This window comes from Chlorocebus sabaeus, chromosome 5 (genome assembly GCF_047675955.1).
Source record: "Chlorocebus sabaeus isolate Y175 chromosome 5, mChlSab1.0.hap1, whole genome shotgun sequence".
Classification (NCBI taxonomy): domain Eukaryota; kingdom Metazoa; phylum Chordata; class Mammalia; order Primates; family Cercopithecidae; genus Chlorocebus; species Chlorocebus sabaeus.
The window spans coordinates 1,442,282-1,468,583 of NC_132908.1; the positions used below are offsets into that span (position 1 = coordinate 1,442,282).

General features: G+C 59.8%; 1 protein-coding gene across 3 annotated transcripts in view; it reads right to left on the minus strand.

The window, feature by feature from the left end:
* The window catches only part of CLCN7 (chloride voltage-gated channel 7), a 28,444-nt gene extending 2,543 nt beyond the window's left edge, over positions 1 to 25,901 (minus strand). For 2 of the 3 annotated variants that reach the window (XM_007981386.3, XM_073015007.1), the window contains exons 1-21: positions 25,671 to 25,900; positions 15,975 to 16,046; positions 12,991 to 13,062; positions 12,792 to 12,857; positions 12,219 to 12,351; positions 11,819 to 11,928; positions 11,260 to 11,340; positions 9,764 to 9,826; positions 9,574 to 9,657; positions 8,450 to 8,543; positions 8,057 to 8,121; positions 7,460 to 7,576; positions 6,767 to 6,821; positions 6,206 to 6,266; positions 5,145 to 5,283; positions 3,798 to 3,891; positions 2,676 to 2,845; positions 1,320 to 1,371; positions 1,013 to 1,140; positions 719 to 804; positions 395 to 524 (exon numbers count right to left, since the gene is read on the minus strand). In XM_007981386.3, coding sequence (XP_007979577.1) covers positions 395 to 524; positions 719 to 804; positions 1,013 to 1,140; positions 1,320 to 1,371; positions 2,676 to 2,845; positions 3,798 to 3,891; positions 5,145 to 5,283; positions 6,206 to 6,266; positions 6,767 to 6,821; positions 7,460 to 7,576; positions 8,057 to 8,121; positions 8,450 to 8,543; positions 9,574 to 9,657; positions 9,764 to 9,826; positions 11,260 to 11,340; positions 11,819 to 11,928; positions 12,219 to 12,351; positions 12,792 to 12,857; positions 12,991 to 13,062; positions 15,975 to 16,046; positions 25,671 to 25,811 — 2,013 coding nt within the window. In that variant the 5' untranslated portion in view covers positions 25,812 to 25,900. Of the gene's footprint in view, positions 1 to 394; positions 525 to 718; positions 805 to 1,012; positions 1,141 to 1,319; positions 1,372 to 2,675; positions 2,846 to 3,797; positions 3,892 to 5,144; positions 5,284 to 6,205; positions 6,267 to 6,766; positions 6,822 to 7,459; positions 7,577 to 8,056; positions 8,122 to 8,449; positions 8,544 to 9,573; positions 9,658 to 9,763; positions 9,827 to 11,259; positions 11,341 to 11,818; positions 11,929 to 12,218; positions 12,352 to 12,791; positions 12,858 to 12,990; positions 13,063 to 15,974; positions 16,047 to 25,670 lie in introns of all 3 variants that reach the window. The other variant, XM_073015008.1, reaches the window with a different exon arrangement.
* Positions 25,902 to 26,302: the final 401 nt, after the last annotated feature.

Here is a 26,302-nt window from a genome sequence, read left to right on the forward strand (position 1 = left end):
CGCGCACAGCAGAAAGCCAAGGGCCCAGGGACGGTGGCTTTGCTGCAGGGCAGCTGCGGCCCCACTGGGTCCCAATAAAAACCAACCCCAAACCTCCAGTGTCCACATCTAAAGGACACACGGCAGTGGCCAAGCTGCATGTCCTGTCAGGGCCTCCTGACAAAGCCACGGCTCTCAGTCCAGCCTGGGTTTGGACCACAGGACCCTGCCAGGCCGCAGCCCCGCCCAGCCTCAGCGTCCACACGGCCCCCCACGGCCGCACTCTCAGCTCCCAGCACTCCTAGAATCAACAGTGCACCCAAACATGCAGCTTCCCTGTCCCGCGAACCTCGCCGTGTGCTTCCCACCACTGGACTTGACAGCGGTCACGTGGTGGGACCCGGGTGCCTGGTACCTGGGTGTCATCGGCATGCTCCACCACGGGGAAGCCGTTGTGATTGGACGCCGTGTCGCTCAGCACGTCCACAATGACGCCAACCTTCTCACGCCGCCTCAGGCAGGTCACAGGCGTGCTCATCACCTCCCTGCCGGAGCAGCCCCGCCACACAGCCCGTCATGCACCACCAACTCCCACGTCACCCCCGCGGGCTGGTGAGGTGTGAAGCCGCTGGACAGGAAACGCGGGGCTGCCTGGAGCCCGCGAGCCATGCACCCCGCCCCCGTGCAACAAGAGGCCACTGGACACCCTCCCCACCCACAGCTGTCGTGGGCGCTATACCTGGCAGTGAGCGAGTGCGAGGTGACCGGGGCCTCCCAGTGCAGGAAGGGCACACTCTGCAACTGAATGTGCATGTCGTACAGGCCCTGCGGGCGGGGCGCGACACAGGGCTTGAGGAGCCCACACCCACCCCTGGAGCCCCGAGCCTACCCCTAGGAACCCAGAGGCCGCCCTGGAAACCCGAGCCCACCCCCTGGGGACTGGCTGTTTGGAGGCTGGGCTCACAAGGGCCCCTACCCCACGGCAGCACCCGCGCGCTCAGGGTGAGGCTTTGAGGCCCCGGCCCCGGCGCACCTCGATGAAGACGTCACCCACGATCTTGGCGGTCATGAGCACCAGCATGATGGGGAAGCCGTAGGTCACGTTGCTGGTGGCCTCCATCATGATGACCGTCAGGCTCAGGGTCATCCGAACGATCCCGCCTGTGGGGCCGTCAGGAAACCAGCACGTCCACCCGCCTGGCTCAGGGTCACGTGGCCACCTTCTCTGTGCAGCACCCAGACCATCCACCTGCCCCCAGACCCTAGCCCCGCAAGGACAGCCACGGCCCCCTCCAGACCCTGTGGAGCCCACCACCCACGGGGCAAGAGCTGGGACGTACCCAGCTGGGCCGCAGCTCCCATCAGGGCGTATTTGCCAGGGTCCGCCCAGATCTGCGGGAGGTGACGTGGAGAAGGTGTCAGTGCGGTGGCAGGTCCAAACCCACCAAGATACACAGACGGAGGAGGCCCTGCCTAGACCCCAGCCCAAACCGACCAAGACACACAAACGGAGGAGGCCCTGCCCAGGCCCAGCAGCCCCATGCCCAAGAAAGAACCCTGTGTCTGTGCACACACGCAGAACGGCCCAGCACAGCACCCCCTGCTGTGGAGGTTGCACCCTCGGCCTGAAGCGGGTGCTCGGCACCTGAGGAACAGAGGAGTGACAGGCACGGAGGGTGCAGAGGGCATGGTCACCACGCAGCAGCCCAGGCCAGCCAGGGAGCGCCGCCCAGCATGAGGAGCGAAACTCCAGCACACAGGACACGGAGAGCCCCGCGAACACGAGACTCGGCCAAGGAACCCAGGCACGGAGGCTGCAGATGGCGACTCCCTGTAGAGGCAACGTCGGGGGCGGCAAAGCCAGACACCGGAGGACCCCGGTGGCTGCCAGGGCTGGGGGCCAGGGAAAGCGGGGCACGCGTGTCAGTGGGCACAGGGTTTCCAGTCTGGGATGACGGAACATTCTAGAAGCGGCAGCGATGGCTGCACTGCCTCATGAATGTGAGAAACGCCACTGAATTGTCCTCTTTAAAACGATTGAGTTTTATGGTATGTGAATCATGTCTCAATTTTAAAAAGCAAAACAAACCAAACCAGACCCTCGTGTGCAGGGAGACGGCAAAGCACACAGGCCTGGGCAGCCGGAGACGGGCAAAGCACACAGGCCTGGGCAGCAGGAGGGCGCTTCCTGCCGGGGCTGGGGAACATGGCCGGCGGCTTCCTGCCAGGGCCTCTTACAGGTGTTCAGTGTTATTTAAGCGACTGACATGAGAAATAAAAGACATACGAGGGAACCCAGCCCCAGTGGAGACAGGCAGAGAAGGAAGGCCCGCGGAGGCCAAGGTCTGGCGGGCAGCGGATGTGGCTCCGGCGCCCGGCCTCCCAGAGAGCAGCCCTGGGCGGGCGTCCACCCCATGGAGCCTAGAAACAGCCCCAGAATCACCCATGCTTTTTATCACATTCTCAAGAATGAGGACATAAGCCTCCACCCCCAACCTTTGCCTGGTCCAGACTCCACACAGGCTGTGCTGCCACAGTACACGTGCTGTCACCACAGCAGGACAACGCTCACAGCCCGTGAGCAACGCGAGGCACGATGCTTTTGTCCTGCCCTGGGACCCCTGCTCCGGTCCGCACGGCCACAAGACCTGGCTCCGCCGCAGGGCCCCACAGCCTCCCCCTCCAGCCCCACTCACCGCCGCCCCCGTGAGGTAGGACAGGGAGATCCCAAAGAGCCGGCCCCAGGCAGCCCCGATGAGCAGGGATGGGATGAAGACCCCAGCAGACACGGTGAGCCCATAGGTCCAGCAGGCCAGGAAGAAGTAGACCAGTGTGAACAGGCCCAGGGTCAAGGGGTTGTAGGAGCCTAGAAGAGAAGAGGGGCTGATGGGACCTCCACATGACTCGCACTCTCCACAGGACCGCCCTGCCCCGCTGCCCAGTCTTGGGCCTCACAGTCACCTTCCAGGAGCCCAGCAACCTGAGCTCCCAAGCCCAGCGGTCCCCAGAAGGCTCCCTGTTCTCAACCTCCCTGGGAAGCAGAGAGGCTGCAAGGATCCGTGAGACCACAGGGCAAGAGGCTCTGTGGGGCCCTGATGCCAGCAGCAGCAGGAGCCGTGTCCAGGTGGGCAGCCCAGGCACCGGCCACAGTAGAGCCGGGTCTAGACTCCATGGTGGGCACTACGGTGCAGCTCGCAGCCTGGCTCTGGGAAGAGGGTGCCCCCTACAGCCTGGTGTTCCCTTCCTGTAGCAGGTGGCATTGCACTGTGCATGGGTTGGGCGAGGCCAACAGGGGACACCATCGCAGAGGTGAAAGGCCGGCACTCCAAGGCCACGGGCTACGCTTCCACGAAACCCTCGTGGTCGGGCGAGGCCAGGCCGTGGCCCTGGTGTCCTGGTGTGGCAGTCACCAGACTGGCCTTTCTTTTGTTTTTTTGAGAGGGTCTCATTCTGTCACTCAGGCTGGTATGCAGTGATGGAATCGCAGCTCATTGCGGCCTCAAGCAATCCTCTTGGCCCAGCCTCCCAAGTACCTGGGACTGTGGGCACACGACCGTGGCCGGGTAGTTTTGCTTTTTTGGCAGAGAGAGAGTCTCGCTAAGTTGCCCAGGCTGGTCTTAACCTCCTAGGCTCAAGCGATTCTCCTGCCTTGGTCTCCTCAAGTGCTGAGATTACAGGAGCGAGTCCCTGCTATCATCCATGCTAGGAATGACCCCCCAGCCCAGGGCTGCGACCTCGGCCCACAGGGGACACTCAACCAGAAGGCATCGCCCACGCCCGGATCCCGGGGCCTGCCCGGCGGCACTGCCTGCACACACCTGGCGGGTCGTGGAAGAGGCTCACCACGCTCTTCTCCGGGGTGTTGAAGAAGGCCGCGGCCATGGAGTTGTACTCGCCATCTGCACAGAAGAGCTGCGGGGTCAGGAGAGAGCGCGTGTTGGGAGGGAGACGGGCCGCTGGGTTGCAGGCACAGACCTGGCGGCGCCGTGAGAGGCCGTGTACTCTGTGCCCGGCCAACATCGGGGCAAGACCACACGGCCTCGCCATCGGGCGGGCCACGGTCACAGAGGGAAGGAGGACACATCGGGTGGGCCACAGTCACGGATGGGAAGGACACACGGCCCAGGCCCAGCAGGGGCTCCAGAGCCATGTCCAGCCCTGAGGGTGGGCCAGCAGGACCCTGGGCTGGGGGGCTGTCCGTCCCTGGAGCTGGGGAAGGTGGGCCCAGGTGCTCACAAGCTCCTAGAAGAGGCTGTCGGTGCCCCGGTGACACAGGCCCAGGCCCAGAGCCTCCCAGGCTCCAGCAACACTGGGGTGTTGTCCACGGGGCTGGAGCAGAGTGTAGCAAGGCTGGTCAACCCCACAGCCCCCAGCCTCCCGCACCTCTAACGGTTCGCACCTGTCCCGTCAGCTCACCCTGCCCTGCCCACTCCCGCCACGGCACCCACTGCTCTGCTGGGCCTCTAGGCTCTCCCCGTTGTGGATGTTTCACGTTAACGGGCCTACGTCACGTGACCTCATGTGTGGTTCCTCTGAGCACAGTGCTTTCCAGGGCAACCGTGTCACAGTGCAGACAGACACACAGACTGTGGTGAGCCGTGAGCACCAGGCACAGGCCCGGCTGTGGACGGACACACGGACTGTGGTGAGCCGTGAGCACCAGGCACAGGCCCGGCTGTGGACGGACACACGGACTGTGGTGAGCCGTGAGCACCAGGCTCAGGCCCGGCTGTGGACGGACACACGGACTGTGGTGAGCCGGGAGCACCAGGCACAGGCCCGGCTGTGGACGGACACACGGACTGTGGTGAGCCGGGAGCACCAGGCACAGGCCCGGCTGTGGACGGAGGTTTGCATTTCTCCCAGGTTCACATCTACGGTGTCCCCAGGCTTCTGAGACTCGCCCCATGAGGCTGCCATTCTGGGAAGAGTACTGGGGGGAGCCTGTGGCCCCCACACCACCGCCCGTTCCCCTGGCACCTCGGCAGACACCTGGTTCCTCAGATCTGGGTGGACAGGACTAACCCTCTCTGAGACATGCTAGCCTGTGCACTTCCGGAACTCGGTGGGGTGGGCAGCTCTCCTCCCGTGGCCTAAGCAAGGCTCCTGGAGGCCGCCCTGTGGCTGCCCTGCCTGCTGGACCCCACCTGGGCCTGGCTTCCCACCTGCAGCGGGTAGGACATGGAGCCCCCCTGCAGGGGCTGGCAGTCCCTCGACGAGTAGATCAGCACAAAGGCGACCGTGGCCGTGACGGCGGCCACCAGCATGGCCTCGACCACCTGCAGGCAGGGCCGGTGGATGTACCTGGAACCAAGAGTCAGGCTGCATGGCAGGCAGGACGGCAGTGCGGCCCCTCAGCAGCTCCCATGGCAACCCAAGTCCCTGATGGAGGACATTGGGGGGGCCTGTGGTTTTTTTTTTTTTTTTTTTTGGAGACGGAGTTTAGCTTTTGTTGCCCAGGCTGGAGTGCAATGGCGCGATCTTGGCTCACCACAACCTCCACCTCCTGGGTTCAAGCGATTCTCCTGCCTCAGCCTCCCGAGCAGCTGGGATTACAGGCACCTGGCACCACACCCGGCTAATTTTGTTTTTGTATTTTTAGTAGAGACAGGGTTTCTCCATCTTGGTCAGGCTGGTCTGGAACTCCCGACCTCAGGTGATCCGCCCGCCTCGGCCTCCCAAAGTGCTGCTGGGATTATAGACGTGAGGCACCGCGCTGGGCCAGGCCGGTGTTTAATCGTCAATCAGGCGCCCGAATGTCCTGGGCTCATCCTCTTCCCTGGGGTAAAGACTTCTCAGTAGCAACGCCTCCCAACACGTGGGAAGTGGTGCTCCCCGTGCCCCGGCTGCACCCGATAGTACTGAAATTAGCACAGACCAAGAAGGAAGAAGCCGGGAGCAGGACAGCTGCGGTTGCTACCAGGCAGAGCCGGGCGAAGGCTGGGCGTCCCTTGCCCAGGCCCGATCGCACGCAGGGCCTCACTTCCTACCTAGGCGCCGTCCTCCCGGAGCCCTCATGCTCCAGCCTCGGGCTAGTCCGTCCCCTCCAGGCCCCAGGACACATCTCCCCTGAGCAGCTCCACCGGGAAACCATCAGGCAGGAGGCTGCACACACAGCCTTTCTTTCGGCTGTGGCCTCGGAGTGTCAACCCCACACCACCACGTCCGCTTTCAAAGGGCCTGTGTGGCCATGCCTGCCAACACGATATGCAACGCGATTTCTCACCTGATTCGAAACATGGTCAGCCAGTAGTTCAGGGCGTTGAACACAGCTCCGAGCACACCGCCTGCAGACAGGGGAAAGGCCAGTCAGCGACACGGGAGGAAAGGGGCAGCCCTCTGCCCTCCAGCTCCCAGATGGCAGTAGAAGCTCAGGGGTTTGCCAAGGGAAGAGGACGGCAGGGGGCTAGGGGTCCAGGTAAGATGCTTCCTCCCCATCATCACACCCTGAGGGCTGGGGGCGCTGTTTCTCAAAGGCTCCGCCTTCCTTCAGGGAAAAGGTGTCGTGCAGAGCAATAAACGCTAGTGGGACCAATTCTACCTCTTAGAGGAAAACCCATCCATCCCTGCAGCCCTGTGGTTTGTGCCAACAGAGAGAGAAACAACAGGAAGCCACAGAATCGAAGCTTTTGGCTTCCCACCCCCAAGCATGCTGCCCATGGAAGAATCTGGAGAAGCAGGCCCCCAGGTGGCCCTGGGATGAGGGCAGGCTCCAGGGAACCACGGCCTCTAGTCCAGCCGAGCCAGGCCCACAGGCCGTCCCCGCAGAGCTGGGGGCAGCTCTTACCCACCACACCCATGGCGATGAAGACCGGGATCTCGTGGATCGTGTAGGCCATTTTCTGTGCAGAGAGAGGGAGAAGGCAGAGGATGTGAGGGAAAAGGCCCACAGCTCCTTTCTGCTGAAACTCAGGACCACCATCCCAAGACAGCCGTAGCCACACAGCGCCTTGCCGCCCTTCCACGCAGGCCGCGGAAGTCCACAGGAGGGAAACACGCTGGGTGTTTTGAGCAGGCCTGGCCCCTGCCTGGTGTGGTGGCCAGGGAAGCTCTCAGAGACCCTGCCACCCTCAGCACCCGGGGCGGGGAGGGCCCCAGGCACTGGGAACACAGCCCGTGATCCCCCAGTTTCCTGCACACAGAGCCATCCTGTCAATGGCACGGGGAGGCTCTCCAGCCCAGGCCCCAGGCTGCCTGAGCCCACCTGCCCCCACAGCAGCTGCTGCACGTGCCCCCAGGCCATGGGAGGCCCCATTCATGCAGCAACTGTGTGACATCCCAGGTGCCCTGCTGGTCACATGGCGCCCTGACCTGAGGGCAGCTTGGGGTGTCTTCCTGTAGCCCCTTAGGGTCCTGGAGCTCGCGCAAGAGCTTGGCTCCACAGCTGTGAGCCAGTTTTCTAAAGGACCAAATCCTCAACCTGGGCCTTAAGCAAACAGGGTCCTGGCCCAGGATGCGAGGTGGGCGATGGGACAGGTACCTCTGAGTCAAACCTTCCGAAGTTGATGAGGCCCGGGCTGGACAGGTCCCACATGTTCCCATGGTAAATGCTCAGAACAAAATTCAGAGTGAACGTGGAGATCATGGAAGCAAAGAACTGCGATAGAGAGCAGGAAACCAGTGCCCTCAGAGCCGTGCTCCCAGCCCAGGGCCCACGGACCAGCAGGGACCATCGCCCTCCTGTCAGCCGGGGGGCCAGGAGGCTGCAGACCCCGCCCAAGGCAGAAGGGAAGGGGCTGGAGCTAGGGGCGGGCGCACTGTGCCGGGCAAGGAGGGGCTCAGCCCTCTCTGAACTCGCCACTGGAGAGCAAGAGGGGAAGGTGGGGCAGGGCTGGGTTCCTGGCTGTTTGATCCCCCACCCGGGAGCCACCTGGGGCTGGCAATGGTGCCCAGGACCAAGGGCGAACTGGGCAGCAAAGGCACGACTGCCGCTTTGGACAGGGCCAGGGCCTGACAGACCCACAGGGGCTCCAGGTCCAGCCGCAGCTTGATGGGTGGCCCCAGGGCGGACCCCATGGTGGGGACTGAGAGTGCAGCATGCACCCTGACGGGGAGGCAGCCATCAGCAGGCACTTACGATCCTCCAGGTCAGGAATTGGTTCCAGAAGGATGCACCCTCCTCCAGGCTGAACAGGACCCCACCTGGAAGGCAGGCGGCCGGATCGGGTGCCAGCTGGACACAGGGCACCATGCCCACCACCAACTCCCGCCCCCAGGCTCCAGGAAACCCAGACCATGTCAGAAAGAAGCTACTGGGGTAGGCCCCAGCCACACAGAGAGGAACCCCAAGGGAGGTCCGAGGGCCAGGCCCGAGCACACTGCCAGCCGCTGCTGGCCGCTTCCAGATGCCCCGGCTGTGACTCCGAGCCTCTGCCCACCCTCAGCGGGTACTGGGCCTACAGACAGGAGACCGTTTCTTCCAACACACAGGGTGAGGGCAAAGCTCCAGACCAGGCACAGCCTTCCTCACCCACGGGGGCTCCAAACGCCGCTGACACTCCAGCCGCGGCCCCTGCGGAGACGAAGTCCCGCTTCTCTGTGTCTCTGCGGAAGTACTCGAAGATCTGCAACAGAGACAGACCCAGGGCTGGGGCAGCTTCCTCGAGGGCTCAGCTCTCAGAAAGGCAGAGCGGCCACCAGGACAGGGGCTGCGCAGGAGAAGGGGCTTTCAGGATGACCGAGTCACCAGCTCTGATTCCTGAAAAGCGCCGCGCTGCAGACCACGGCAAGAGACAGCAGGGTCGGCAGAGCCACCGGCAGTCCAGGGAAACACAGAAAGACCCAGCCAGGAGCTCAACTTTCCAGCACACGCAAGGTTCTGAAAACCTCCAACCTCTACCGAAAACCGCACGGACGGAAACCCAGCCTTGCTGTTGATGTCTGTACTGTGGGAACGCTGCCTACCTCTAAATTCACACACGGCTGGGCGTGCTGGCTCACGCCTGCAATTCCAGCACTTTGGGAGGCTGAGGCGGGCAGGTCACCTGAGGCCAGGGAGTTCGAGACCAGTCCGGCCAACATGGTGAAACCCCATCTCTACTAAAACAACGAAAAACTTAGCCAGGTGTGCTGGCGGGTGCCTGTAATCCCAGCTACTTGGGAGACTGAGGCAGGAGAATCCTCAGATTCTCAGAAAGACTCTATCTCAAAAAAAAAAAAAAAAAAGGAAAGAAAGAAAGAAAAATACATTCACATCCAAATGCAGCTCAATCCCCACCAACGTGCTGGGGACTTCTGGGGGGAAAAGTGTTCCAAAGTGTGTTCTGACAAATAAACATCAGGTGGATACACTTGGTTTCAGGTTCTGTGCTCCTCTGAGAACTCAGCCGCTTGGAGCCACAGACCCCTCCCACGGGAAACACAAATGCGCGTGTGGCAGGGGACCCAAGGAGGGAAGCAGTGGGCCGTGCGGAGGACTCGCCAGGCAGGGACTGTGCCCGCTGGCTCTGGGAGCCACCAGCCAGGCTGTCCTCAGAGGGGGCTGGGGCTCCCGGCCGGGGGTGCTGAGGGAAGACCATCTCCCGGAGTGGCGCCCGTGCCTGTGCCCATGGCATCTGGAGCCCACCCACACAAGGTGGACAGAGTAGGACTCACCTTGAAATCTCGTTTCAGTGACGTCGACCTTCCCTGAGAGATCCCGGCGGCGATCACTGAACCCGAGTGGATCATCGGCCCTTCCTGGAGACCAGAAGGACCCGTGCTTAGAGACACAGCTGGGTGTGGCGGCCCTCGCGGGGCCGGTGGCCTCAGGCTCCAGCTGGCGGGGCCACGGGCTCTCTGTTACCTTTCCCACGGCCAGGCCCCCGACCACCGACAGGATCACACCGGACACTTTGATCACCAACGTCTGAAACACAGGGAGACGCACGGCCTCTGATGAAAGGGCAGGTGCCGTCTTTGGACCTGAGCCATAAAACAGCACGCACAGCCCTGATCAGGCAGGGTGGCTGGGACATGGGACATCCAGGAAGGTGCTGGCACGCCCAGGGCTGGGTCTCCCCATGGCCACAGTGGACGCTAAACAGCAGCCAAGCGTCCCCCACACTAACTGGGGGTCCCGCCCTCTGTGGCCTTGGCATTCAGCAGGGAACGGGCTCTTTCCTTTCCTTCCTTCCTGAGGCAAAGCTGGGTCGCCCGACCCATCCTACAGGCGTGTCCTGCCTCGGCCAGCATGGCCAGCAGAGGGGAGGTGTTCCCGCGAGCCCCGCCTAGCGAGGCCCCGAGGCCCCTCATACGCCCCGGCACAGGAAGAGTGGTCACCTGCGGCTGCACGATGGCCCTCCCAGCCGCTCCCCGCCCCTAGGGGCCTCATCCTCTCCACCCAAGGTGGTGTGTAAGGTGTTTCTCATCAGCCTCCCATACCCAGGCCAGAAGCCACGAGGGCGCAGACCCCAAACGTAAGGGCGCTGAGCGTGTGGGGAGTTGGGGAGGGCTCTACGTTAAAGACGCTGAGGAAAGCAAACGCAACCCTCAGCCAACAAAACGTACGGAGCAACATCCCAGAAGGTTCAGGCCAGCCTGGCATGGGTGACAGGCCGGTCGCCATTCCCAGCTGCTCCAGTAAACCTGGTCTCCCACCACGGGGCAAGGGCACCCCGAGGTCACCCGGGAGCTTTCGCCAGAGGGGACACACTGGCCCCACTCCTTGGCCATGGGGACCAGGCCCCGAAAGCACCCCCAGGGGTGGCTGCCACGCTGCTCACCCCTCCCCAGATGGGATGGGGCTCCGGCAAGTCTCAGGCTAAGGAACGCTGGCGGCACCAACAGAAGCAACCATAGCGGAACTGGGTGGAATTGGGTCAGGGCTCCAGCACCTCCAGAACCAGACGCTCTGATAACACCAAGTGTAAACAAGTATGAGGCAAACCGAGAGCAAGAAACATCGCTACACGCCCACTACTACGACAGCTTCCACAGTCAGTCAGTCACCGCCATGCCGCCCATAGTCACAGATGCGCTGCACAGCTGTGGTGATACATGCACCAGACGAGCATCTCGGCACGGCTTACTCATTTTTAATGTAATTTAATATGCGCAAATACCAGCTGTTACCACTTTCAAAAAAAAAAAGGTGACCCCTTTACACCCAGCCAGCCCACCAGCACACAAGGTGGCCGAGGCCAGTTCTAGAAGCCGGGCAGACCAGAGAGCTGCTCCTGAACCAGCAGAGAGCCGGTGCCTCCCGGCCCAGCCAGGGCCCCCCCTCCGCCCAGCCAGGGCCCCCCACCCCCCTGCCCAGCCAGGGCCCCTCCCACCCAGCCAGGGCCACCGCACCCTCACCTTGAGTCGCACCACGTGGGGGATCTTCACCCCATTGAGGAAGCACTTGATCTGGGGGATTCCACTGCCAGCAGCCACCGGCTGAAAAACGGGAAGCACGGCTAAGCGGGTCACGGCCAGGCTGAGATAGACCCAGCCTCACAGGCCCAGGAGCCCCAGGAGCCAGGGAGCTCAGCACACACATCAGGGCCTGAGGGAAGGGGCCTCATGTGCAGGTAGCTGCTCTCACTCTTCCCAGCCCAGGCACAGATCAAGGATGTGGTGGGGGCGGAGGTGGAGATGGAAGGAGGGCGGAATGAGGAGGCTCCAGGAGGGGCGGAGCGGGGTGACGGTGCCCAGGCCTGTGCTGCTGGGTTAGGAGCAGCACCCGGGGCTCTGGGGGTGAAGAGGCCCTCGTGTATCTGCTCCTCCTGAGGCTGTGAGTCTGGACCGCGTGATTCCAGAAAGTGCCTAGGTTCTCAGCCAATGTGATGGTGGGGGTGGGTGAGCTGCAGAGGTTCCCGCCCATTCGCCAAGCCCCCCAATCCTTCGTGGGATCTGACACGGCTGAGGCACCTACCTCTATGAAAGCCACGATCACGGAGCCCACCAGCACAAAGGCGGCGTTCAGTGTCGCCCACAGCAACAGGGAGAAGGACAGCCCGCCCTTCTCTGTGAACTTGTCGATATCTGGGGTTCATCAAGGAGGGCTGGCTGCTTCCCCGTCAGGACCACCCACCCTGGACCCCGGCCCTGCCCCATGGCCCAGCCTGGCAGATGCCACTCTGCTTGGTGGAGCCATGACACTCCCTGGACATCCCAGAGACATCTCACAGCCCAACCATGACAGGGATGCAGCCAGCCTGGCCAGGCCACCTCCACCTGCACTGGAACACGCTGGGCTAAGGACTTCTGCCCGGGACTGAGCCCAGGCCACACCCCCGCCCCCCAAGCTGCACCCGCCATGCTGGGAAGGATACTGCCCTTGATGACCCTGTACTTGAGGCCGGCCAGGTTCTCCACCACGATGTCGATGAAGCAGGCCACGAGGCCCGTGAGGATGCCGATGAGGGCGCAGATGACCCAGCGCTTGATCTCCACCGTCCGGAAGGCCTGTAGGGGTGCGGTCAGGGCAAGGGTCAAGCAGGGCCCCGGCGCAGGTCGCTCTGGCAGCAGCAGGACTGCCCAGACCACCTGCAGGCCCTGGGATTATGAAGGTCCCAGCGTGCACGGTGCGCTGAGTCCCACAAAGGGCAGTTTCTGGCCAATATCCGAAGCATACCCGGGGCCTAAGGGTGACTCGGGGAAGTGGGCGACTTCCCAACAACTTCACAGCCAGTGGTTGTTATGCTGGGCACTGCGTCTGGCGGCGGTAAGAGCAGCCTTCTTGGTTACAGTGACCGTGACCCTCCCATTGTCTCCAGAAACCAAAGGAACCCACAGGCCTTGGAGGCGGGGTCAGAGGATGATGGAGGAGGTGTGTCGCAGACCCAGGCCCAGTCAGCACCAGGGCCTGCACCTTGGGACCCCTCAGGGAGCGGCGTCCAGCTCACCGTGTGGTTGATCCGCCGCTCCTCCTCCAGGAACAGCTGGTTCTCACTGTTGTCATAGTCCAAGCTCTGCAGGCCGGGACAGCAGGGGCAGCACTCAGCACCGACCCGACGCCCCGGGTGTGGGCACAGGAGACCGGGAATGGGTTTGGAGGGGACAGAGGCCAGGTCTCAGGGTCAGGGAGAACAGCAGGATGCCCACCTCATACTTGAGCGACAGGAGCTTCTCGTTGTGTGGGATCTCCTTGGGGAAGGGATGCGGAGGATCCATATCCTGTGGCAGAAATAGGCAAAGAGAGAAGCACAGTTGACGAGGCCACAAGGAGAGAGGCCCCTCTCAGCTCACACACAAGGCCGTCAGCATCCCAACGCCAAGGACGAGGACACAGCGAGAGAACTGCAGGTGGGGCGCGGGGGCTGACGCCTGTAATCCCAGCACTTTGAGAGGCCGAAGCAGGCAGATCACCTGCGATCCGGAGTTCGAGACCAGCCTGGACAACAACCTGTCTCTACTAAAAATACAAAATTGGCTGTGTGTGGTGGCGGGTGCCTGTAATCCTAGCTACTTGGGAGGCTGAGGCAGGAGAATCCCTTGAACCCGGGAGGGGGAGCTTGCAGTGAGCTGAGATTGCACCACTGCACTCCAGCCTGGGTGACAATGAGACCCTCTCTCAAAAATAAAAGAGAGAGAGAGAGGGAGGGAGGGTATGACGTTGGAACCTTACCTCACACCACATCCAAAAATTAACTCAAAAGGGATGAAACACCCAAAACTGTAAAATTCTTAGGAAAACACGGGTCAGTCGTCATACTCTTGGGTTAGGCAATGGTTTCTTAGATACGACACCAAAAGTACAAGCAACACAAGAAAACACAGATTAACTGAACTTCAGCAATCCAACCCACACTGGGTATGGAGCGCATGCGGTTCCAGCTCCTCAGGAGGCTGAGGCGGGACGACTGCTTGAGCCTGAGAGATCAAATCCAGCCTGGGCAACACAGTGAGACCTCATCTCAAAAAAAACAATAATTATTACTTCTTTTTTTTCTTAGACAGGGTCCTTTCTGTCATGCAGGCTGAAGTACAACGGTGTGATCATGGCTCACTGCAGCCTCCACCTCCTGGGTTCAATCAATCTACCTGCCTCAGCATCCTGAGTAGGTGGGACCACAGGCACATACCACCACACCTGGCTAATTTTTGTTTTTTTTTCTTTTTTCTTTTTTGTTGTAGAGACAGGGTCTCACTATGTTGCCTAGGCTGATCTCGAATTCCTCAGCTCTAGCCATCCTCCAGCCTTGGTTTCCCAATGTGTTGGGATTACAGGTGTGAACCACCACACCTGCCCAGAAAAAAAAAAATTTTTTTTGAGGCAGGGTCTCACTCTGTCACCCGGGCTGAAGTGCAATGGCACCATCTCAGCTCACTGCAACCTCCACCTCCCAAGTAGCTGGGACTACTGGTGCCTATCACCAGGCCCAGCTAACTTTTATATATTTTGTAGAGACAGGGTTTCACCACGTTGGTCACGCTGGTCTTGAACTCCTGAGCTCAAGCAATCCGTCTGCTTCCCAAAGTACTAGGATTACAGGCATGAATCACCTCGCTCGCCCATAACTTTTTTTTTTTTTGAGAGGGAGTCTCGCGCTGTCGCCCAGACTGGAGTGCAGTGGCCGGATCTCAGCTCACTGCAAGCTCCGCCTCCCGGGTTTGCACCATTCTCCCGCCTCAGCCTCCCGAGTAGCTGGGACTACAGGCGCCGCCACCTCGCCCGGCTAGTTTTTTGTATTTTTTTTTTAGTAGAGACGGGGTTTCACTGCGTTAGCCAGGATGGTCTCGATCTCCTGACCTCGTGATCCGCCCGTCTCGGCCTCCCAAAGTGCTGGGATTACAGGCTTGAGCCACCGCGCGCGGCCTGCCCATAACTTTTTTAATTAAAAAAATTTAAGCATCAAAAGACACCACTGAGAAAGTGAACAGAAAACCCGCTGAATGGGAGAAAACTATAAATCATGTACTGGATGAGAGATTTACATCGATATATAAACAACCCCTGAAGCTCATGTATAAACACAACAAACTGAGTTTAAAAAGGGGCATAACCAACACACGTGTGGCCGGCTGGGCACCCACTCCAGCGCCTGAGGCCAAAAGTGACCCACTGCTGAATCTCACATGCTCAATTTTTCCCTTGTCTCCTAACTCCTGCTCCTCCCAAAGCTGACACCAGAGCAAAGGCTTTGAAGTCCAAAAAGGCAGTGCTGAAGGCACTCATGGCCACAAAACACATCTTCCCAAGGCCTTGTGACTCCAAAGGCAGCACATCAGAAGGGCAGCCCCAGGAGAGGGGCTGCTGGCTGTGCAGGACAGCGTCTGAGCACGGCGCCAGCCTCCCGGGCGACTGCAGCAGCAGAGCTCAAAGGGACGCAAGGCTAAAGAACACCCAGACAGGTGGACTGAGACACCTCAGTGCTGACGTGGCCCAGGGCAGAGCTGGATGGGGCCTGATGGGCAGGAGGAGGGTGCCCAGTGTATCGCCAACATCAAGATCATCTCAACAGAAGTCCCGCTGGCTAATCTAAACGCACGTGCACAGGATCCGCACAGACATCTCCCCAGAGATGATGAGCAGATGAGCGAATGGCTCCCGGCACCGGAGGACTCCCAGCCTCACCGGTGGCTGAAGCACAAACCAAGGCCGGCGGGAGATGCCCCCGAGGGGAAGGATGCTGCTGAGCTCAGGACTCCCGGGGCAGCCAATGGCACGGGAACATCTAAACCCCTGCCCTCTGAAGTCAGAGAGCATCCAGCCCCCTCACTCTCCTGGTGCTCCTCACTCCTCCCGCAAGATCCCTGTCCTTGCCCTATCCCAAAGCCAGGTCCAGCCCCCTCGCTGCCCATGCTGCCACTGCCGTCCTAGCTGGCTTCCTGCGCCCCGCACAGCCTGTTCACCCCTGTCCGGGTCCCTGGCGCCCTGCACTCCTCCGTCTCAGAGCACTTCCGCCTGGCTGCTGGTCCAGCTGCCTCTGCTCACTCGGCCTTGGGGGCTGCGTCCCCCTGGGGAAGTCTTCCCTGAGCCCTGGCTCTGGGTCCCACTATCTCCCTGCCACTCGGCCCCTGCCCATCCCGGTCACCCTCTGCTAAGATGCAGCTCCGCGGGAGGACAGGGAGCACCCCCAACTCACCGGGTCCAAAAGCTCATCATCCAGCTCCACGTTGCTCATCTGTCCGATTCGGAAAAGCGCAGCACGTGGTGACTAAAAGCAGAAGAAAAATCATGAGGACGCTCGGGCGTCACATGCTCTGCACCGTGGATTCCCACTCCCACCGCCGCAGCCCGGCCTCACCTGACCCTGCCCGGGAGCTCAGGAACGGGCCAGGCCAGGCCTGCCTGCTGGGTGGGGGCAGCAGGGCTAGGGTGGGCCTCCCTGGGCGCTGGAAGCAGGACTGCTCCGGCTGCCCCTCGGCCTGTCAACGAGAAGCCCAGCCCCTGAGCCCAGGGAGTGAGCTCCCTGCTTTAGACCAAAGGCGAGGCACCTGCTACCCACCAGGAAAGAAGGGCTGGAGAACATGCCGCCACCGACGCAGTGCCCGCCACAGCACCCAGGTCATCCCGCCCAGCCCTGCTCCCGTGGCCCTGCTCAGCCTCCTGCCACCTCCACAGAGTCACCTCCACTGTGGCCTCTCTGAGTCCTGAGACACAAACGGCTCCCCAGTGTTCACGCTGCCCTCCCCACAGGACACCCAGCTGTCAGGTAGAGCTGGGCAGGCTCTCGGCCACCTAAGGCTTTGTGGCCGCCCCAGCTCAGGGCAGGGGCAGGGCAGCAGCGGGCCCTGGATGGCGTGGTGCACGTGTGACCTACAGAGTTCCCGCCCCAGTCTCTAGCACCTCGCTAGAGCCAAGGCGCTGAGGCCAGGCTAGGGGGAGCCAACACCTCAGCCTCCTCTCCTCAAAAAGATCCTTGGGAGACGACTCCAATTTCCCCTATCTCCTGAATCTTTACCCACATCTGGGGGTGTGAAGGGAAGAAGGGCCGCCTCCCAGGTGGAGGGGCCCATGCCCAGGGCACCCGCTATCTGCATCAGAGAGCCCCTGCGCCTATCAGGAACGTGTCGGCAGAGGAATCCAATGGCTGGCACCGGCCGCGGGAAGACCACCAAGGCTGCCGCCCACCTTCCCTGGGAGCAGCCCTCCTGGTCCCCAACGCCGTCCCCTCCTCATCCCCCATCTCTCCCTCTACCTTCCCTGGGCTCAACCTCCCACACCAGGTTTCAGCAGGGCCTATAAGTGCTTCTTGGTGATAGAATTGCACATGATGACGTCAAGAGCCCACTGGGCCGAGGTGGGGACAGGGAGACGCATGGGAACGGCCTGCACTGGGGCCCGATTCTCCTTCAACCTCCACCTGCCCACAGGGATCACGATTACCACACACAGGTAGGGACACGGAGGCGGAGAAGGAAGGTCTGGGATCCGAGGTCACTGCGAGCCAGGGGTGGGGGTCCTGCTTTCTCTGGAGTGCTCACCCCTGAAAAGACGGGCTCCCCAAACTGCCATCCCCAAAACTGCGTTCAGAACCAGACCTTCCCAGTGGGGTGCGGTGCCTCACGCCTGTAATCCCAGCACTTTGGGAGGCCGAGGCGGGCAGATCACCTGATGCCAGGAGTTCGAGACCAGCCTGGCCAACATGGGGAAACCCCATCTCTACTAAAAATACAAAAATTAGCCAGGCTACTTGGGAGGCTGAGGCTGGAGAATTGCTTAAAGCCGGGAGGTGAAGTCTGTAGTGAGCCGAGATGGCGCCACTGCACTCCAGCCTAGGTAACAGCAAGACTGTCTCAAAAAAAAAAAAAAAAAAAAGAACCTGAACCTGACCTTCCAGCCCACTGCCCTCCGGGGACCCCTTCCTCAACCATCGTCCTGTTCCCAGCCCCCGTCGCCCTTGGTGTGCACCCCTCTCTGTGTTGATGACCCAGTGAGTGGCCCTGGGTGGGGGGGACCTGGGCACGTGCCACTGGCCCTTGGCAGACACCAGTCAGAGCCTCCTCCTCTCCCCAGGCAAAGAGCACCCCCAAGCCATCACAATCAGAAGCCAGGAGCAGAGACCAGAGAGACAGACAGACCCACAGGTGTCTGCCATGGCACCTCCACGCCCACGGGAGAGTGTGGGAGGGGCTGGAGTGCACTGGTCCTGCTGGACAGAGGCCTGAGTCCCAGGGCACCCGCCCCTCCTCTGCCCCCAGCCTCGCCACACACCAGTGGCTCTCCCTGAGCCCCCAGTCACAGGTCAAACTCAGCTTGAGTCTCCTGCCACACAGGCTGACAGGGTGGGAGGAGGAAGGTGCCACAGTCCAGGCATGATGGAAGCGGTGGCCTGACTGGCTGCCCCCTCCTTCCCGCTCACACTCACATCAAAGCCCCCAGACTCCAGGTCTCACAACCAGAACACAGCCCTGTGGCTGGCACTGGGTCTCGGACCCCCAGCTCCAGGTGGACAGGTGCCCTGGTGCCCCAGAGACCATGGAACCCAAAAGACCCATTTCACCATCAGGAGGGGACCCCATGTCCAATTGGGTACCCCACGACACACCCTGCCCACAGGGCCACTCTCCCCATCACTCAAGACGTCTCTCCAAACGCCACTCAAGGCCTGCTGGGCTTCTCAGGCTCTTCCTTGTTGGAAATAATGGATCATTCTGGCCAGACGTGGTGGTTCATGCCTGTAATACCAGCACTTCAGGAAGTAGAGGCAGGAGGATGGCTTGAGCCCAGAAGTTTTTTTTTTTTTTTTTTTTTTTTTGAGAGACGGGCCCAGGCTGGAGTGCGGTGGTGCGATCTCGGCTGACTGCAAGCTCCGCTTTCCGGGTTCACGCCATTCTCCTGCCTCAGCCTCCCAAGTAGCTGGGACTACAGGTGCCCGCCACCTCGCCCGGCTAGTTTTTTGTATTTTTAGTAGAGACGGGGTTTCACCGTGCCAGCCAGTATGGTCTCGATCTCCTGACCTCGTGATGCGCCCGTCTCAGCCTCCCAAAGTGCTGGGATTACAGGCGTGAGCCACCACGCCCGGCGAGCCCAGGAGTTTAAAGCCCACCTGAACAACACAGTGAGGCCCTGTCTCTACACAAAACAAAATTAGCAAAGTATGGTGGTGTGCACCTGTGGTCCAAACCACTCAGGAGGCTGAGGCAAGAGAATTGTTTGAGCCTGGGAACTCGAAGCTACAGTGCGCTCCAGCCTGGGCGACACAGCAAGACCCTATCTCTAAAATTAAAAAAAAAAAAGGCCAGGCGTGGTGGCTCACACCTGTAGTCCCAGCACTCTGGGAGGCCAAGACAGGCGGATCACCTGAGATCGGGAGTTCAAGACCAGCCTGACCAATATGGAGAAACCCTGTCTCTACTAAAAATACAAAATTAACCGGGTGTGGTGGTGCATGCCTGTAATCCCAGCTACTAGGGAGGCTGAGGCAGGAGAATTGCTTGAACCCGGGAGGCGGAGGTTGCAGTGAGCCGAGATCACACCATTGCACTCCAGCCTGGGCAACAAGAGTGAAACTCCGTCTGAAAAAAAATAAACAAACTAAAAAACTAAAAATAAAATAAAATAAAATTAAATTAAATTTAAAAATACCCAAACAAAACGAAACAGCCATAGTCACACATCCTGGGCACCAGGCCTGGAAGGCCTTGAGGTGAGCCACCGTCTACACTGCAACAGCACTGTCCCACAGCGGCAGGCAGAGCTAGCTGTGAATGCGGTCAGGCCAAGCTGCAGTACGTGACCAGCAGGCCACTCCCACTGCTGCCGCCTTGGCAGATTCGAGAGGGGTGAAGGGTGAGGGGACCCCCCAGCAGGGCATCAGCCGCCCCTGCCCGCAGTGAAAGGATGGGGCCCTGGTGCCTTCCCTTCCCAGCATCTCTTTCCTTAACTCTGCCAGGGCTTTGAGAAGGTAGCTTTTGTCATGGAAAACATGACGCTTACTCCACATTTAGTGATGCATTTTGTGCAGTTACTTTCTTTTTTAAATGCAAGTTCTTATAAATTAAACACTAGATGCTGTTTCTCAAACTCCCGCCACACACAGCAATCTGCACAGTCCCAAGAGCCGGACACTAACTGAAAACAGCCAGGCTCAGGAACACGTGAGCCAACACTCCCGAGAGGCGGGACTCGGGCCAGCAGGGAGGCCAGGTCGCCAGGGCTGGGGTGGGTGGGACTAGAAACAGGGGTCTGAGAATGGCCTGCACTCCCTTCCTGGCGCTTATGTGGATCTACACACCTTGTACCAATGACACTCTCTCGGTTTTGGTGCCATGCTGTTACGGAGAGGGAAACGTTGGGGGAAACTCGGTGAACGGTACACAAGCCCCCTGTGCTACCTTCGCAGCTTCCTGTGACTCCAGAGTAATTTAAACGTCAAAAAACAGCCGGGCGCAGTGGCTGACGCCTGTGATCCCAACACTTTGGGAGGCTGAGGCGGGTGGATCACCTAAGGTCAGGAGTTCAAGACCAGCCTGGCCAACATGAAGAAACCCCACCTCTACTTTAAAAAAAAAAAAAAAAAAAATTAGCCGGACATGGCGGGTGCACACCTGTAATCCCAGCTACTCAGGAGGCTGAGGCAGGAGAACTGCTTGAACCTGGGAGGTGGAGGCTGCAGTGAGCTGAGATCATGCCACTGTATTCCAGCCTGGGCAACAGAGTGAGACTCTGTCTCAAATAAATAAATACATAAAATAAAAGTCAAAATAATGTATAGACAAAAGGAACAACATCAAACTTTAACACTCCTGTTTTTTTGTTTTTTGTTTTTGAGACGGAGTCTCGCTCTGTTGCCCAGGTTGGAGTGCAATGGCGCAATCTCGGCTCACTGCAAGCTCCACCTCCCAGGTTCACGCCATTCTCCTGCCTCAGCCTCCCAAGAAGCTGAGAGTACAGGCACCCGCCACTACGCCTGGCTAATTTTTTTTTGTATTTTTTAGTGGAGACGGGGTTTCACTGTGTTAGCCAGGATGGTCTCCATCTCCTGACCTTGTCATCCGCCCGCCTCAGCCTCCCACAGTGCTGGGATTACAGGCGGGAGCTACCGTGTCCGGCCAAACTTTAAAACTTCTACACATCAAAGAAAACAACAGAGCAAAAGGTAACCTATGAAATTAGAAAATATTTGCAAACTGATAAGGAATTAATATCTGATAAGCGATTAACATTCAGAATATATGAAAAACTCAGGATCAGGTGAGGTGGCTCACGCCTATAATCCCAGCACTGTGGGAGGCCAAGGTGGGTGGATCACTTGAGGTCAGGAGTTCAAGACCAGCCTGGCCAACATGGTGAAACCCCATCTCTCCTAAAAATACAAAAATTAGCCATGCGTGGTGGCAGGCACCTGTAATCCGAGCTACTTGGGAGGCTGAGGCAGGAGGACCACTTGAACCCAAGAGGCAGAGGTCGCGGTGAGCTGAGATCACACCACTGCACTCCAGCCTGGGCGACAAAGGGAGACTCCGTCAAAAACCAAAAACAAACAAACAAAAAACCAAAAACAAACATAAAAACGCAGCGTCTGAAAGTTCCATCTGTACACCATGTTCACAGCGGCACCGTTCACAACGACCAAAAGGCGGAAGCACCCGGTGTCCGCCGATGGATGAGTGGTCAAGGAAATGCAGCCTCTCCCTGCTGGAATAATTCAGTCATAAAGGGGAATGACGCACCGACCTGTGCTGCAGCATGACAGGCCGGAGGACATTATGCTCCGTGAAACAAGCCAGTCAGAAAAAGACAGCTCCCGCAGGGGTCCACTAGCATGAGGTCCCTGGAGCCGCGAGGTCCGCTGAGGCAGGCAGCACCGTGGGGGCTGGGCGGCAGAAGGAAGGGAGAGCGCTGAATGGGTGCGGTTTCAATTCAGCAAGGGGTGGTTGCGTAACACTATAAGCATGCTCAACCCTACCGACTGCACTCACAGACGATTCAACGGTCATTTAAAAAATACTGTTTAGAGACAAAGTCTTGCTATGTTGTCCAGGCGGTCTCAAACTTCTGGGCTCAAGCGCTCTTTCCGCCTCAGCCTCTCAAGTAGCTGGTGTGAGAGGCGTGCACCACCATGCCTGGCTTAAAATGGTAAATTTATGGTATGTGCTTTTTTTTTTTTTTTACCACAATTAAAAAACACATTAAAGCAATATTAAAGACCATTTGCTGCTCTGCTCGGCCTGCGCTGTGTTCTAACATTCAGCAGGCCTCTGCCAGGACCAGGCCAGACGCTAGGCACAGAGGATCCAGCAGCTGCCCCACGGGGGTGGGGGTTACAGTCAAAGGAAACGAGGTGACACACAAAGGCCACAGAGACCAAGGAGAGGCCTTTGCTGCACACGTGCTGTCCCCATGGCATTGAGGCAGAGACCTAAAGCAAGACAGACACAGAGCAGCAATGCTGGCGGACAGGGAGGGGCAGGGGACAGCAGGGGAGCCCTCCCAGGCAGGCAGAGGACTTCCTGGAGGCCGGAAAGAACCAAGGGGCGCTTCCTCAAGTAGAACAGAGCTCAAGGGGCCACTGGGGATGACCCCAGACCCTCCCCCACGGCCGCACTGCGCCCACAGCTCGCTCTCAGGCTGTGGTCTGTGGCTCCGGGTTCCCAGGCAGGACACACTCCCACACCAACCCAGACCCCTGCCCTGCCAGGGTCTTAGGTGGAGTGTCCCCACATGAGCTCCCAGTGATGTCCTGCAAATGCCCACCTCCTCTCTCCGTCCCCAGCACCCAAGTGCTCCCGGCTCCAGCTGCTTTCCCTCTCGCAGCTCTCAAGGAGTTCTGCTTCCTGCCACCCACACCGCCAGGGCTTGCTGACCTCACCCTCGCCCCATCCCACCACCACCAGACGAGCAGTGACCGGCTCGGTCTATTCACCACTACGCCACACGAAGCAAGACAGGCCTGAGAACAGGAACAGCAACCCACAGGCAGCTCTGAAGGGCCTGGGCTTTCAGCTAGTGCCCAGCCTCCAACAAGCCACTCCACAGTCTGTCCTGCCCAGGGCAGCCACCTCATAGTGTTTGGCCAGCTGTGCCCACACTGAGGTGGCAATGACGCCACCAACCAACCTGAAAATCCCGCAACAAACCCCAAAGAGCCTGGAGGCAGCTAGGGCCAGTTCTCACGTTCACTGGAACAGTCCTGTCAGCAGGCGATGGCCTGGGTTGATATTTTAGCTCAGAACAGCCCTGGAGGCCTTGAACCCAGGGGCAGCTTACAGAAACCCACCTGCGGCCACAATGGGGTGTGCCTGAGCCTATGAACTGTGCCCACCAGTCAGAGCAGACCCGCCCCTAGAAAAGCAGCACCAAGAAACCCAGTAGGTGCTCCGGAAGTCGGGCAGGAAAGTCACATCCAACACGAATCCCTCGTGTTGCTAGTTTTAACACAACTGGGCACAACTCACGTTTCTTCAGAGCGTGGTTTGCGACAGGCGCCGTGCTCAGCGCTGTGCGTGTTAACGTTTTTGCTGACGGGAAAACTGGGCAGAGGGAGGCTACAGGCCTTGCAGGACACCCTCGATGAGTCCGGCGCTAAGCGCACAAAGGCCTCCGAGGACGCCTGGCCTAAGAGGTGGTGCCTCAGCCTCTAGACTCCACCTCTCCAGTCTGTCTCCCTGCAGGGAAAGGCTGGGGATCTTCAGGCATGGGGTCCTAGCTTTCCACGGGCTCCCCGAGAGATGAGCCAAACTCAAAGCCTGCCCATGTGCGCAGCAGGGCTGACCTCCACGCTCCACAGCGCATCCCACACACACTCCCTCTGTCCTTCCCCACCCGTCCGTCTGCCTGAGGATCTTGTGCTCTTCAAGTCCCAGCCTTGTGACTGTTCCTGCCCCAGGGGCCCTGCAGAGTATCCGCACAGGGCACTGGGCCTGTCTCCGGCAGGAATGAAGCAGCTTCATGTGCCTGTGTCCTAGGCAGCCACAGAGCAAGTGCACAATAGACTATTATTTTTAACTGCTCATAAGCAGGGGATCCACGGTTATTAAACGCAAAGAAATAAATAACCTTACAAGGACTTTTAAGGGAATACTTCTTTTTTTTTCTTTTTTTGGGACGGAGTTTCGCTCTTGTTGCCCTGGCTGGAGTGCAACGGCGCAATCTTGGCTCACAGCAACCTCTGTCTCCCAGGTTCAAGCAATTCTCCTGTCTCAGTCTCCAAATAGCTAGGATTACAGGCGCTTGCCACCACACTCAGCTAATTTTTGTATTTTTAGTAGAGATGGGGTTTCACCATGTTGTCCAGGCTGGTCTGCTTCTTATCAGCAAAAGGCAGACTTTGACCTTCTTTGTCTGGTGCATTTCTAAGGAATCGGAAAAACCTAAATGTAGGTTCTATGGAAACAACCTAATTTTCGTGTCCTTCCTAAACTTTTTTTTTTGGGGGACGGAGTCTGCTTTGTCACCCAGGCTGGAGAACAGCGACGCGACCTTGGCTCACTGCAAGCTCCGTCTTCTGCGATCTCGGCTCACTGCAAGCTCCGTCTTCAGGTTCACGCCATTCTCCCGCCTCAGCCTCCTGAGTAGCTGGGACTACAGGCGCCCGCCACCACGCCCGGCTAGTTTTTTGTATTTTTAGTAGAGACGGGGTTTCACCATGTTAGCCACGATGGTCTCGATCTCCCGACCTCATGATCCCCCTGCCTCGGCCTCCCAAAGTGCTGGGATTACAGGCGTGAGCCACCAGGCCCGGCCGTCCTTCCTAATCTTTAAGCACAAGGCAAATGTTTAAAGGACTAGACAGGAGAAAATGTAAATAACTGCAAAGCAGATTAAGACTGATCAACAAAACGGTTAACTCAAAAGTAACACAATACGGCCAGGCGCACTGGCTTACGCCGTAACATCAGCACTTTGGGAGGCCAAGGTCGGGGGATCACCTGAGGTCGGCGGTTCGAGGCCAGCCTGACCAACATGGAGAAACCCTGTCTCTACTGAAAATACAAAATTAGCAGGCCGTGGTGGCGCACGCCTGTAATTCTAGCTATTCGGGAGGCTGAGGCAGGAGAGTCACTTAAACCCGGGAGGTAGGGGTTGCGGTGAACCGAGATCGCACCATTGCACTCCAGCCTGGGCAACGAGAGCAAAACTCCGTCTCAAAAAAAAAAAAGAAAAAAAAAATTAAGATAATACAGAGAGACATGGAAACAAACGTCACCGAAACGGTTCTCCAGACCTTAACCCTGCTCAGAAGCAAGCTGCAGAGTGACATGCGGACCGCATTCCAACCTCTGACTTGCTGCTTATTGTGTGTGCCTGCACATTCCGAATTCAACTCGGTGCCAAGGAAGACAGTACAGATGCTCCTCGCTTCCAAGATCACCTGAAAGTTGGGACCGATCCCCACACAGAAAGATGGCAGACACAGGCGCTCAGTCATTCTCACTTGAAAGAGAACCGGCTACAATCTTAACCGTTCCCATCTCCCGGGGGGTCAAAACGCAAGCAAATAAAATTAGTTGCTCGTGTAGGATGACAATTTTAAAAAATCACCCGCCACTTGCACCCCCTTAGGGCCACTGTGGGGGACGCCGGAGGGAACGAACGTGCGCCACGGCTGCCCCGGCGCCCCTCAGCGCCCCACATTCCGCGGGGTCCGGCGAGCTCCGCCTGCTCCCCCGGCCCTCCCGGCCACCGCGCCCGGCGCTGCCTCCGAAGACTCCAGACCCCAGGCGCCCCCGCCAGCCCGGCCCCGCCGAGGAGCCCCTGGGCGCGTTCCCGAGTCCACCGCGCCTCTGCTGCCTCCAGGACCGCGACACGCGGCGCCGCCAGAAGGCTCACGAGGGCGCGGGCTGCGGGGCGCACGGGGGCTCAGTTTCCCCGCCTGCGCCCTGCCCGGCCTCACCTGGCGCGCGGCCCCGGGCCCAGCCCCGTTCAGCAGCGGCGTCCCCCCGCCGGGCCGCGCCGTCCTCCCCAGCAGTGGCGCCGCCTCCTCGTCGTCCCGGTCCCGGCCGGACCACGACACCTTCTTAGAGACGTTGGCCATGGCCCGCCGCGGACCGACACCGGCCGGGAAGCGCCGGCCGCCCCCGTGTTTGTTCTCGTGACCCGCGCCGGCGGCCACGTGACAGGCGATGGCAGCCACGTGACGCGCGACGGGAACACGTGATGAGCGACGGCGACCACGTGACCTGCGAAGTCAGCCGCCGAGGCCCCGGCGCGCGGGGGCTCCTGGGAGCCGCGCTCCCGGCGGGTTGTGGCACCGCCCGCGCGAGAGAATTGCCTTGACCCCGAGGACGGCGTTCTGCCCACGCCACTGCAAAGGCGGCCCCGTTGGGCTGAGCGCCGAGTGCTTGGGAGGGGAATGGCCGCCCCCGGGACCCGGGGCCCGGGAATCGGGGCGAGGGAGGCGCCCGGGGCTGAGGGCAGGAGCCGGCTGGAAGGGCTCCCCGAGCCCCGGCCTCCCGCGCCGATGGTGACGGAGCCGCGGTGGGGAGGGGAGGAGGGAGGCAGGGGCGAGGGCAGGCCCTTCCTTGC